At 50.3% G+C, this 13,922-nt stretch overlaps 2 protein-coding genes across 2 annotated transcripts in view; both read left to right on the top strand.

Moving 5' to 3' along the window:
• ARPC1A (actin related protein 2/3 complex subunit 1A) overlaps positions 1 to 13,922 on the top strand; it is a 374,209-nt gene that overhangs the window by 266,987 nt on the left and 93,300 nt on the right. The window lies entirely within an intron of this gene.
• Positions 1 to 13,922, top strand: part of LOC126950446 (myosin-16) — a 74,532-nt gene that overhangs the window by 22,253 nt on the left and 38,357 nt on the right. The window contains exons 13-20 of the mRNA XM_050783938.1: positions 866 to 1,045; positions 2,747 to 2,873; positions 3,650 to 3,708; positions 4,532 to 4,619; positions 5,002 to 5,119; positions 6,315 to 6,435; positions 10,159 to 10,295; positions 12,578 to 12,659. Of these exons, the coding sequence (XP_050639895.1) occupies positions 866 to 1,045; positions 2,747 to 2,873; positions 3,650 to 3,708; positions 4,532 to 4,619; positions 5,002 to 5,119; positions 6,315 to 6,435; positions 10,159 to 10,295; positions 12,578 to 12,659 (912 nt within the window). The remainder of the gene's footprint in view (positions 1 to 865; positions 1,046 to 2,746; positions 2,874 to 3,649; positions 3,709 to 4,531; positions 4,620 to 5,001; positions 5,120 to 6,314; positions 6,436 to 10,158; positions 10,296 to 12,577; positions 12,660 to 13,922) is intronic.

The following is a 13,922-nucleotide window of genomic DNA, read 5'->3' as shown; positions in this document are numbered from 1 at the left end:
CATTACACCCATTTCACAGATGGGAACATTGAGGCACAGAGAAGGGAACTCGCTTGTCCAAGGTCCCACAACCTGTGAGTGGCAGAGTCAGGCTCTGACCCAGGCAATACAATAGTTTCGCCTATAACCACATCCATGGAAGGTCTCAGCAAATAGTCCCCTTCAAGAATGTGTATTGTGGCCAGGCATGGTGGCTCATGCCTGTAATCCCAGCACTTTGGGAGGCCAAGGCAGGTGGATCACCTGAGGTCAGGAGTTTTGAGACCAGCCTGGCCAACATGGTAAAACCTCATCTCTAATACAAAAATTAGCTGGGTGTGGTGGCGGGTACCTGTAATCCCAGCTACTTGGGCAGCTGAGGCAGGAGAATCACTTGAACCTGGAGGCGGAGGTTGCAGTGAGCCGAGCTCACGCCACTGCACTCCAGCCTGGGTGACAGAGCGAGACTCTGTCTCAAAACAAATAAATTAAATAAAAAAAACAAAAGCAAAGAGCACAGGTGGCATTGACGTCCCCATTTTTCAGAAGGCCAAGCTTGCCAGGGGCCACTGTTTAGTGGGATTAGCATTTGGGAAGCTATCTGGTCCCTTCAGATCTCAGTCTTCCCTTCTGTTGGACTCGATGAATTCAGCCTCTTTCAAGTCTTAATGGCCATGGTGTTTAATGACAAGGCCACAGAGCACCAGGCACTGTTCCCAGATGTCACCAGGCACTGTTTCCAGATGTCACTGCACAGAGTCCTGCTTCCTGGATGGCCACGTGGGTGTCTGATGCATCTCTACACTGGCCCTGGGCTCAGTGCCAGTTTGACCTCTTTTGGGACCTGCAACCTCCTCTAACATCACCCTGTTCCCTTCCCTCCCAGCCCATGGGCATCTTCTCCATCTTGGAGGAACAGTGTGTCTTCCCCAAAGCCACGGATGCCACGTTCAAGGCAGCCCTGTATGACAATCACCTGGGCAAGTCCAGCAACTTCCTGAAGCCCAAGGGGGGCAAGGGCAAGGGGCCTGAGGCCCACTTCGAGCTCGTTCACTACGCAGGCACCGTGAGTACTGGCCTCAGGGTCCCTCTGTGTTTCAGGTCCCAGCTGGCTGCCATCACTGCCACTATTGTAGGTACATGCTGACATACCTCTCCAGACACGTCCCGCTTCCACTAGCACAACCATGGTATAACAGGGTGATCAGCCAATTGAAATGAGTGCCGCTCACACCTCCTCATCACTTCTCTAAAGGAGATATCCATTGGGGAGCAGCTATCAGACCTGTCCAGGCCACACCCTGCCCAGGCCCATCAGACTTGTCCGGGCCCTTGGTTTGACAGCTGAAGTTCAGTCTTGGCCAGAAATGACAATACTTGCAAAAAGAACAAAAAAGAATAAACAACAAAAAAATTCCACAAGCCCATTAATTACTCCCAACTGATAACTTGGCTATCTGACAGCTTGTAGCCACCAAACCAACAAGGTGACATTTATAGAGTGGTTTTTTCACTCGTGACAAACTTAATCCTTGGGAAGTGGGGAAATTAAGTGCAGCCAGGACTCAGGTTGCATTTGCATAATTAATAGGGGAGGTGACATTCGTCCTGCCAGCTTATGAGAATGCATTTGGTTTCCTCGGGATTTTATTATCGCTGTAAGTGCCAATGTTCCTGTTACCCACAGAGGTTGCTGAGCCTCCATGGGCTTGACTGCCACGAAACAGCAGCCTTAAGACGGAGCTGTCGGGAAAGTCATGATGGCATTGGGCATCAGGGCCAAGGTTTTATGATACCATCAACCATAACCGTAATGCCAATTGCTTGTAAAATGGATTTGGCCGATACTTGGAGCAAACAGCAGGCTTGGGACCAAATTGCAGCTCTCCATCCCCTCTTCCCACACTGAACTGAGAAGAGTTCCTTATTTATAGCAATGGAACATTCAAAGTCAAGTGGGACCTGTGCATTTCCAAGAAGGCCCTAAAATAAGGCACAGAGATGACAAATGTCTTTGTGCTGCACAGGAGATGGCAAGCCCAGAAGTTCTGGCATCTCCTCTACTTACCTCACTTCTCTGTGCTCAATGGAAGGACCTGAAAGACTCCTTCCTCCTTACCCTTGCAGTGGGGACCATGTGGCAAGATGGGAAGCAGAAATTAGTGGATGTCCAATTACCTGGATATATGCAGTCCCCAGTGCTGGATGGATGGAGCCCCCTTTCCACCAGCCAATGACCCTACAGTGGTATAAGAGAATGTGCATGCTCCCCTAGCAAGAAGAGACCCTACAGTGTTTCAAGAGGGGCTGCATGCTTCCAAGCGAAGAGATTTCTTCATGTAGCTCACGATTCTACAGCCACGGTCAGTCACTGACAGCAAACCACTAGGCAGAAAAAGACCCAAGGTCAGGGAGGGTCAGTGTGGCCAGCAGAGTAAGCTGTGCAAGAGAAGGTCACACAGTCCAGGAGAGAGTAGCAGAGGAGTCTGGGTTTATGTGCAAAGCTCAGAGTTGGGGTATCCTAGATGGGCAAACTGCAAACGCCCAAGAAGGCAGATGATGGAGCCTCCAACTCAGATGGGGCTTCAGGGGCATCCCAGGACACAAGGCAAGTTATCAGGACAAGAACTGGAGCCCCAGGACATGGGAGTGAAATTTGGTCCTGGGAGCTGAGAACGGGAGAGAGCTGTAAGAGGGGCTCTAGCTGTGGCACCTGAAAGGGGGAGGCTGGACCTCAAAGTTATGCACTCGTGTTTGCCCTCTCCAGGTGGGATATAACATCACAGGCTGGCTGGAGAAGAACAAAGACCCCCTGAATGAAACAGTGGTGGGCTTGTTCCAGAAATCGACTGTGGCAATCCTGGCCCTTCTCTTCAAAGAAGAGGAGGCTGCAGGTAGGGCTGACCCCTTGTTGTGTCCAGTCTCCCTGTGCTGATGCCATTTTGTGGCCAAAATGGAAAGAAGGAACCAAAACTCTCTGATTCAACTCCTGCGGAATGAGTAAGAGAGTGAACCAATGAATGAATGAATGAAAAGTGGCTGAGATAGGCCATGGATGATACTGCAAAAGAGGCATGTAGAGGCAACCTGGGAGCTTCCAATGACTGACCTGATTGCTGGGCACATCTCGCATCTAGGTGGATGGATACTGCTTTGGAAAAGTTGACACCCAGATGTTCTGTGTTTCTTTCCTGTTTCCCTCTCCCTTGTCAGAAGCAAATGCCAAGCTCAGCCCTGCCTCCCATCCAATAGAGGTCATGGAGCTCATAGAGGAATGCCCTGGTGGATGCTGCCCCATAGGGTTGCCAATTAGTGGGGCCAGAAACACCAGTCTCCCTGGTCTCACCACCAAAGTGCACCTTCTCCCGTGGTCTATGGGTGCTTCTTCTTCCCCAGGCAATGGGAGTAATTTGTCACCTTGCACCAGAAATCACAAAAGGCTGCACCCTCCCAAGGAGCACAGCAGCTCTTTTGACAATTACGCTGTAGCCAGCCCATTTGACCACTCCCTGGTAGATCTCATTTTCCTCATGTGAGGGTCCCCCTTATCCAGCCCCAAGATAAGCCGTTTTGAATCCAAAGAATGGGTGTGCTTAGGTGCAGCGTGCTTAATGAGGCTGCCTTTCTCCACACTGGGTACTGACGTGAAACGTGCTTGTCCCTTCCTCAGCCGGAAGCAAGAAGCAGAAGAGAGGCTCCTCCTTCATGACAGTCTCCAACTTCTACAGGGTAAGCAGGGGTGCCCCCAACCCTCCCTTTCAATCTTGGGTGGTCTGGCTGCTGCTTCATGACCCGGGGCAGCCTGATTTCATTTCTCTGTCTATGATCACCTCTTTACCTGGAGGGGTCTGTTTCCTTCTGAAGAGGCCACAGAATCAAAGGACCATTGGGCAGAAGAGAGCTTTACAGAAGGCCCAGTCCAACTATATCATTTTTGGATTTAAACCTGGAGAGTAAAGGGATTTGTGCCGTGTGACCACGCGAGATAGCAATGCCCAAGATCTTGTGTCCTAGAGATGGCTGGCAGGTCTTAGGCTGGCTACAACTTCCATGAAGTTTGGGCATTACCTTCCAAAGTGCAGTCTACAAGGAGATGTTGCACAAAGCAAGATGTCAACACTTTTCAAGAATCAGGCTGTTCCAAGGCAGAGTAGGCCACCTCATTGGAGATATCCAAGCAGAGGAGGAGGGAGCATCCATTAGGGAAGTTAACAGTGGACAGGGCTTTGCCCACATAGACCCTACAGTTCCTCCTGGTACTGAGATTCTACAATGAACCAGCTCTTAATCTGGAGGGGCCCCACTTCTTACAAACCACGGCCCCTTGAGCAAGTCATTGGACCTTGAGAGCAGTGCTGCCCAACCGCACTCTCTGCAATGATGAACCGTTCTCTTCTGCACTGCCCAATATGGTAGCCACTAACCACATATGGCTGAGTTTTAATTCAGTTTTAAGTGAATAAATTCTAAATAAAATACCTCTCCTGGGTGCAGATGTCCTGCAACATCAATGCAGAGTTTCACTCACTCGTTCTCTGTCCTCCAACCCCAGGAGCAGCTGAACAAGCTGATGACCACCCTCCATAGCACCGCACCCCATTTTGTCCGCTGTATTGTCCCCAATGAGTTTAAGCAATCGGGTATGTTGTGGGGTCACGGCTCCCTGCTGGAAGTCCTGAGGTTCTATGAAGTTAGTTTTCATTCCAAATTAAGTCCACCTTTCATCACCAAGGCTGATGGGGGCAAAACAAGGCTCAGAGAGAAATCTCAACAATGGGTCATCCAAGAATCATATTCTAGCTGCTTTATAAAGCAGAATAGTGCCCAACCAGCTAGAAATCAAACTCAGGGGAGCTTTTGGGCATTGGTCAAATGGTGGGGGACCTGGGGCCTCCAGGACAGTGACAGGAGAAGCCTGGGGATGATGGCACAGATGCTCAGTTCAGCTTCCTTGAGTGGCCAGGACTGGCCTGTCCCACCCCAGAGGAGGGATTCTCCATCTTGCACCCTCCCCCTTGGCAGGTGTGGTGGATGCCCACCTGATCATGCACCAGCTAGCTTGCAATGGTGTCCTGGAAGGCATCCGAATCTGCAGGAAGGGCTTCCCAAACAGGCTGCAGTACCCGGAGTTCAAACAGAGGTGAGTGATATCTCCCTCAGTGCAAGGCTTAGATGCCCAGGAGTTGACCAACTGATAAGTCACATCCCACTGCAGCAGACACAATGGTGCTCTGTCAATACCACCTCACTGTCAGTCACTACCTTAGTACACACTGGCCCAAATTTCAGATGAGATTGGGTATGTTCAGGGAGGTATGGCCATAGATGCTGGCCCAAATTTCAACTGCCAGCCCTTGCATTTCTTGGCTGCTGGATGCTTCTTTACCCCTCCTTGGCAAGCTGTCCTGGGAATTAATGCCTCCCTGGAAGGAGCCCTCAATCAGTGACTGAGGAGAGCTGGTGTATAAATACCTCAGCTCCCTCACCCTTCAGGTAGCTAAGTCTGAGACATTTTCCACACATGTGCTCAGATAGCAGTGTGTTGGTAAATGTTTAACAAGGGCTCCCAGGTCCAAAAAAAGAAGCCCTAATTGCTAGTGTCTGCCCATTTCCTTGGTGTAAATACTCACGCTGTGGCTCCCAGTGATCCCAAGCACCATTAAGCTTTGGTTGCTTGTTGTGCTAACTGCCTCCATAACATGCTTTTCATTGGCTTTCTGCCCATTCCCCACTCTGCCACTTTCCAGGTAAACTACTTGCACTTGAATTCTTACCTCAGGGCTTCTGGAGGAACACTGGGTAACTAATACCTCCACCTTAGAAATGATCTTCTTCTACCTTCTCTAACTTCCTAGAACATAAGACCACAGATTGATGGATCAGGAAAAGTCACTAGAGGTCACCTTATCCAAGCCCCTCTGAAGTCCCCAGTTGGGGACTTTTGTGTCCAAGATCACAAAGAGGGCTGCTCACAGGTCAGGATAAAAAATAAATAAATAAATAATAAATTTTTTATAAAAGCTGTTTTCTGATATCTGAGTCAATGCCCTTTTCTCAACTTCAGCCTCTATCAGGAAGGGATTTTTGGTGTCTTCATTTCTAGAAACAGCTTCTCCCTATACCCCCAACCCACACCAATGTCCACTCCCAAGCTAGAGCCCTTATTCCAGAGCCTCCTATTGATCTCATCTCTCTGCCTCACTGGGGCATCTGTCAAACAAGTCTAGTGCCTGTCCAAAGTCCATCCCAAAGACCAGCAGATAACCGCATGAACATGTTTTATGTGCTGTCGGCTTGGGCACAGTGATGACTGTCAATCATCTCTGTCCTGCCAGGTACCAAGTGCTGAACCCCAACGTGATTCCCCAGGGGTTCGTGGACAACAAAAAGGCCTCAGAGCTGCTTCTTGCAGCCATTGACCTGGATGCAAACGAATACAAAATTGGACACACCAAGGTAGGGTCTGGTGGGCGGTCTCCCTCTACACACCTCCCTCAGCCTTTTCCCAAGAAGGTGGGCTTTGGGGTATGGATTCCACCTGGTCACTGACCAATGGCCTGCTTTGGGCAAGTCTGCCAGTTGCTGAGAGCATCAGTTTCCTGAAAAATCAGGGTTGATCATGCAAGTCTCATAGAATTTGGGGAGATTAGAGGCAACATGCATAGAACCCAGTTCAGCTCAGAGGGGAAGTCAATCATGGTAGAATATTTCTTAGAACCCTACGCTTTGTTTTGTTTGAGACAGGGTCTTCCTGGAGTGCAGTGGCACAATCATAGCTCACTACAACCTGGAACTCCCAGGCTCAAGTGATCCTCCTGCCTCAGCCTCCCAAGTAGCTGGGACTTAAGGCATACACCATCACACCCAGTTAATGTTTTAAATTATTTGTAGGGATGGGGTCTCACTCTGTTGCCCAGGCTGGTCTCAAACTCCTGGGCTCAAGCAATCCTCCTGCCTCAGCCTCCCAAAGCGCTGGGATTACAGGCATAAGCCACTGCACCTGGCCTCAGCCTTGAGTTTCCAAGAATAAAAAGGGCCAATCAGAATCAAGGTCCCGGATCTGACCCATGGGGAAGTTTGCTTGGGCGGAACCTGGACAATGAAGCACTGTAAGCCCAGCTCTGAGCCGGCGGCTGAGTCGGGACTGACTCAGACAGAGCAGCCTCCTGCTCCTGACTCATGGGGCCTGAGTTGCCCTGGGTCTATCCCATTTCCTGGCCCCGCAGCATCCTGGTGGGGTTGTAAAGGCTGGCCAGGCCAGTGGTGCCAGATGTCCTTCCATAGCCGCCCCACCTGCCCCCCACCAACAGACTGCACCCCAACATGATCGCCCCATGACACAGGAGGTTCACTGGCTTTGCAATGAGGAGAGCTGGGCTCAAAGCCTACCTCTGAGCTGCCTGGAGCAGATCATTTCTCCTTCCAAGTTCTCAAGCATGACGCAGGCTTGGCATGAGAGCTTCCAGCATGCCTGTGCCTCTAATGCATCTGGTCACTCAGCAAACACTTATGGTGCGCCTACTGTGTGCCAGGCAGGGTTCCAGGCTCTAGGGACACACAGTGAAGAGAACAGAACGAGTCCCTCACTCCCTGGAGCTTGCTTTATAACACTGTGTGTGTGGAATTGTAACACTGCCCTAGAACCTGCCGGAACTGTTTGTTTTGGCCTCCTTCACAATTAAGATGTGCTGTAAATAGCTCGATTGACTTGCGGGGGACACTCGAGGTTTGGAGACAGGATCGTTGAATACTTGAGCTGGAAAGAATCTTAGAAACCAGCAGGCCCCTCCTTTCCCCACCCACCCTTGACAGATGGGGAACTTAAGAAAGCCTGGAGAGGGGGTGGAGATGGCATGCCCAACTTCACAGAACGAGGCGGGACACAGCTAGTCGGCATCGGGCCCACTGGCGCCGGTCGTGTGGCCAGGGAAGCCGGAGCTGGTATCTCAGAATCTGGCACAGCTCAGAATCTGGCCCATTTACCACCTGGCCAAACAGACAGCATCCTGCTGTTGTACAAGGGTTGCATGAGGCACGTCAGTTCCAGGGGAAGGCCCAGGGCTGCTGGGGACAGCTTTGCTCCCTGAGGACTAGGCAGACTGGCAGCAGGAGCAGAACAAAGAACAGGATGGTTCTGACTGCAAATGGCGTTCCTATGTTTGGAGGTGGCTCAGGTGGGCCCCACCCCCAGCCACATGCTTGTTTCAAAGACCAAACCTCAACGCCAATTAATTTTGAAATATCAGGAAACGTTTTATAACATCAAGCCCGATTTCTCTACCTTGCGATGTCCAGCTCCTTGGGGGCCTTTTAGGGGGCAGAGAGCATTCTTCCTCATCTTTTGCCCACAGTGGCTCAGCTGGGTGCTGTCCTCCCTGGCCCCGTGTGGCATCTTGGGCTCCTGCAGCTCAGAGGTCCCAGGGGCCCTGCAGGCGGCATTCTCCCCAGATAGGAGAGGAGGCCTAGGTCCCCCAAAGGGATAGTGACTTAACCACAGTCAGACACACAGCACATCCAAGGCAGGCTAAGGCCAGAATGCAGGTCTCCTGGCACCTTCTCTCCTTCTAAAAGTTTCTATTATGTCCTATTTGAAGCCTGTAAAAAGGTGTTACATTATGAAACATAATAATAAAACCAGCACCCTGTGAACCCACTGAAAAGCCCAGAATGTCAACCTTACATGTCTTTCCTCCCCCACCCGCTTCCCACCCCTAGGAGTAACCCTGTCTTGAATTCTGACATGAACCATTCCTTTTTTTTTTTTTTTCTTAAGAGACATGGCCTTGCTCTGTCGCCCAGGCTGGAGTGCAGTGACATGATCACAGCTCACTGCAGCTTCAAACTGCTGGGCTCAAGCGATTCTCCCACCTCAGCCTCCCGAGTAGCTGGGACTACGGGTGCACACCTCCACACCTGGCTAATTTTTGTATTTTTTATAGAGATGTGGTCTCAGTATGTTGCCAAGGCTATTCTCCAACTCCTGGGTTCAAGTGATCCTCCCACCTTGGCCTCCTAAAGCGTTGGGATTACAGGCAGAAGCCACACCACCTGGCTCATTTCGTTACCTTTCAAAAATAGCTTGAGCACATATGCCTGCAGGTCGTGCTTGGTTTTGAGCTTCATGGAAGTATCATACTTGACACACCCTCTGTGACATTCCTCCATGACGTGCTTTTATCGCTTCGCCATGTTTCTAAGCTTCATCCTCACTGGTAGGTGACATTGTCACTGCCACACGGTACTGCAGTGCTGCTGTGAACATCCTTGCTCATGGTCCTGTGCAGGAGTTTCTCTAGAACAAAGTTCTCAACCTTGGCTATACACTAGACTCATCTGGGGAGTTTTTTTTGTTTGTTTGTTTGTTTATTTTTTTGAGACGGAATCTCACTCTGTTTCCCAGGCTAGAGTGCAGTGGCACTGTCTTGGCTCACTGCAACCTCTGCCTCCCGGGTTCAAGTGATTCTCCTGCCTCAGCCTCCCAAGTAGCTGGGATTACAGGCACCTGCCAGCACGCCTGGCTAATTTTTTGTATTTTTAATAGAGATGGGGTTTCACCATGTTGGCCAGGCTGGTCTTGAACTCCTGATCTCATGATCTGCCCTCCTTGGCCTCCCAAGGCACTGGGATTACAGGTGTGAATCATCGTGTCTGGCCTGGGGGGATTTTTAAAACATCAATAGGCGGGGCATGGTGGCTTATGTCTATAATTCCTGCCTTTTGGGAGGCTGAGGTAGGAAGGTCACTTGAGTCTAGGAGTTCAAGGCCAGCCTGGGCAACATAGCCAGACTTCATCTCAGAAAAAAATTTTTTTAATTAAAAATTAAAAATGGACATGGTGGCACATGCCTGTAATCCCAGTACTTTGGGAGGCCCAGTCTGGATACCATATCTCTACAATAATAATAATAAATTTAGCCAGGCATGGTGGCATGTGCCTGTAGTTTCAGTTACTCGGGAGACTGAGATGGGAGGATTGCTTAAGCTCGGCAGGTCGAGGCTGCAGTGATCCATAGTGACGCCACTGCACTCCAGCCTGGATGAGAGAGAGAGATCCTTTCTCAAAAACAAAAAGAAAACAAACAACAAAAAACAAAAACCCTTCTTTGATTTAAAGCTCCCCCAAGTGGCTGCCATCGGTGACAGCCGGGCTTTTTCAAAGGCATGCCGTCTTTCCCCCAGGTGTTCTTCCGTGCGGGCATCCTGGCCAAGCTTGAGGACATGAGGGACGAGCGTCTGGCCAAGATCATGACGATGCTGCAGTGTCGCCTCCGGGGCTTCCTCATGAGGGTGGAGTTCAAGAAGATGCTGGAACGAAGGTAGCACTCACAAACACCGACACAAAGGCCCAGAGGAGCCACACGTACTCAGGGCCAGCTCCACTAGCCACACCGCGTGGTAGGCAAGGGGTGGATGCCAACATCTTTGATGGCACAAAGAACCCCGTGTGGCTGGCCAGGTGTGGTGGCTCATGCCTGTAATCCCAGCACATTGGGAGGCCAAGGTGGGAGGATAACCTGAGGTCAGGAGTTTGAGACCAGCCTGGCCAACATGGTGAAACCCCGTCTCTACAAAAAATACAAAAATTAGCTGGGCATGGTGGTGGGTGCCTACAATTCCAGCTACTTGGGAGGTTGAGGCAGGAGAATCGCTTGAACCCGGGAGGCGGAGGTTGCAGTGAGCCAAGATCGTGCCATTGCACTCTAGCCTGGGCGACAGAAACAAAACTCTGTCTCAAAAAAAAAAAAAAAAAAAAAAAAAAAAAGGAGCCCTGTCTCTCAGATCCCAGTCTCTCAGAGCTGCTGCAACCAAGTTCACACACTGGGTGGTTTCAAATGACAGGAATTTTGTAAATTTTTTTACTGATACCTAATAGATATGCATATTTTGGGTTGTATATGATAACTTGATACATTCATATAACAAAATCAGGATAACTGGGATATCCATCGCCTTAAATTTTATTTTTGAAGGGGGATGGGGTCTTGCTCTGTGGCCCAGGCTGGAATACAGTGGTGTGATCATAGCTCACGGCAGCCTCAACCTCTTGGGCTTGATCTTCCCACCTCAGCCTCCTGAGTAGCTAGGACTACAGGTGCACAGTACCACACCTGGCTAATTTTTTTTTTTTTTGGTAGAGACAAGGTCTCCCTATGTTGCCCAGGCTCATCTCAAACTCCTGGGCTCAAAGCAATCCACCTGCCTCAGCTTCTCAAAGTGTTGCGATTATAGGCGTGAACCACTGCACCCAGCCCGTCTTCCCTCTTTTTATATGGACACCAGTCATTGAATTAGGGTCCACCTTACTCCAGTATGACCACCTCATCTTAACTAGTTACATTTGCTGAGACCCTATTCCCAAACAAGGTTCCCTTCCTAGGTATTGGCGGTTAGGACTTCAACATATCCTTTCAGAGGACACAGCTTAACCCCTAACAGGAAACAACTAATATAAACCCTCTCTTTACAGTTTCAAGTCACTTTCACAGCCTTCCTCTTACTTGATTCACGTAATGATGCTGTGAGAGGGGCATGGTAGGGCCAACACCCCCACTTTACAGATGTGGAAACTGAGGTCTGAGAGGTTAAGGAACTGGGACAGGTTCATGCAGAGCCAGGATTAGAACTCAGCAATTCTCACTCCACATACCTGCTCTTCGAATCATGTTTTTCAGCCATCTCCCTAACCTGGTAATTTAAAAATGACCGGGTCCGGCCAGGTCTGGTAGCTCATACCTGTAATCCCAGCACTTTGAGAAGCCAAGGTGGGAGATCACTTGAGCTCAGGAGTTTGAGACCAGCCTGGGCAACAGTAGATAGAGAGACCCCATCTCCACAAAAAAAAAAAAAAAGATAGCGGGTGGTGGTGCATGCCTGTAGTCCCAGCTACTTTGGAGGCTGAGGCAGGAGGATCGCTTGAACCAGGGAGTACAAAGTTCCAGTAAGCCATAATTGCACCATTGCCCTCTAGCCTGGGCAACAGAGTGAGACCCTGTCTCAAAAACAAAAACAAAAACAAAAAGTTAGGTCCATCCCAGATGACCTGTGATTCACTCTATTTCTTTGTGGCCATAGAATTAGCAATGAATTCCTGTTCCCATCAGCAGGCCACCTGCAGCCCTGGACTGAAGGCAGGGACATCAGTTAGGGGCTGATGTGAGGGATCTTGGCCTGATTCAGCCCAGGGCCTTGGTGCACAGGAGGTCCTCAATAAATGGCAGTTGAATGAAGCTGCAGGGAACAAGACATGGGTGGATTCCAGCATCTTTGCAGATCCGTGGGATTCAGAGACTAATGGGTGATTTCTGGTGGAGGAGGGAAAATGCAGGAGTCAATGACTGGTCTGTCTCAGCCTTGTGCCATCTGGGAGGGACCTGGTTCCATCAGGTTTCACTTCAGTTCCTTTATCGTGCTGCTAAGCTCTGACCCCAACGTGAATCTCCCTGCCCCAGACCACATGGGCAATGCTGGGTGTTGAGAAAGCACTTTGGTGTCTGGACAAGATCTGCTGGCTTCTATTTCCAGGCCCTGCTCCTTCCCCAGGGAAGCCAGGTCCTAACACCTTCATTGTAACCCATTCAACCCTGGATTCTTTTCACAGAATGGGCCTGAAAGTCATTCAGCGGAACGTGCGCAAGTTCCTGCAGCTCCGTTTCTGGGGGTGGTGGAAGCTGTATAACAAGGTGAGGGCCAAGGGGCCAGGCCAGTGGGGACTGCTACTGCCTGTGGGCTGGGGGAGGGCTCAATCCTGGACGGAGGTGCCCCTCAGGAGAGGCTGCAAGAACAGTTTGAAAATGAGGGCGCCTTAGAGACAAAATCTAGCCTCTGTCCAGACAGGGACTAATTCCTCCCTAAGAAAAATCATGGGGCCAGGCACAGTGGCTCACATCTGTAATCCCAGTCCTTTGGGAGGCTGAGGCAGGAAGATTGCTTGAGGCCAGGAGTTTGAGACCAGCCTGGGCAACACAGTGAGACCCCATTTCAAAAGAAAAGAAAGGAAGAGAGAGAGGAAAGGAAGAGAAAGAGGAAAGGAAGGGAGAGAGGAAAGGAAGAGAGAGAGGAAAGGAAGGGAGAGAGGAAAGGAAGAGAGAGAGGAAAGGAAGGGAGAGAGGAAAGGAAGAGAGAGAGGAAAGGAAGGGAGAGAGGAAAGGAAGAGAGAGAGGAAAGGAAGGGAGAGAAGAAAGGAAGGGAGAGGAGAGGAAGTGTCTTTCTGCCTTCCATCTCATCCCTCAAAATAAAATCCACTTGAGATAGTGCCATACCACCCCCACCAAAAAAAGTGAGCTTGATTATTGACTCCTTGCCCCTGGGCATGTTGAGGTATCTTCAGCTCCAGTGAGTTCTTGGTTTAGAGCTGGAGGAACCTCGGGAAATAAGGTCTGACCTCTCATCTCCTGTTCTTCCGAAACAGCAGTGAGTGTGGTAAGTGAGTCAGCCAGCCGGTAGGACCCACAGAAGTCCCAAGCAGCCAGGCCACCCTCAACCAAGGCAGGAGGCCACCAGCCATGTACATGGGCCCAATCACACCTGTGCTGGGGCCACCATTAAGAGGGAACATGTCCCTGGGCACCAGAGGAGGGAGTCAGGCACCAGGCAGCTGTGTTCAGGAGAAAGGAGGACCCACAGAGGGTGGGGACAGGCTCTGAGTCATCTCGGGTGGCCCTGAGTCCTCCAAAGCTCACAAGGAAGTTTCTTTACACTCCTGTCAAAGAACCGGCTAACAATCAGCACCCACCACAAACGGAAAGGGAGGAATAGTAAGTTCTGCTTCCCCAAATGTATCCACACACAAGCCGGCCCTGGAGGACCTGGGATTGGAGAGGAATCTAGAAGAGCATGTCTCAAAGGCCAGGCGTTGCAGGTGCTGCCTGGCTTTCTCCGCCTGTTCCATGACTCACCTTTCTTTACATTCATTCACTTTTTTTTTTTTTTTTTTTTTTTTTTTT

The sequence above is a fragment of the Macaca thibetana genome, chromosome 3, assembly GCF_024542745.1.
Source record: "Macaca thibetana thibetana isolate TM-01 chromosome 3, ASM2454274v1, whole genome shotgun sequence".
NCBI lineage: Eukaryota > Metazoa > Chordata > Mammalia > Primates > Cercopithecidae > Macaca > Macaca thibetana.
This window is presented reverse-complemented; position numbering and strand designations above follow the sequence as displayed.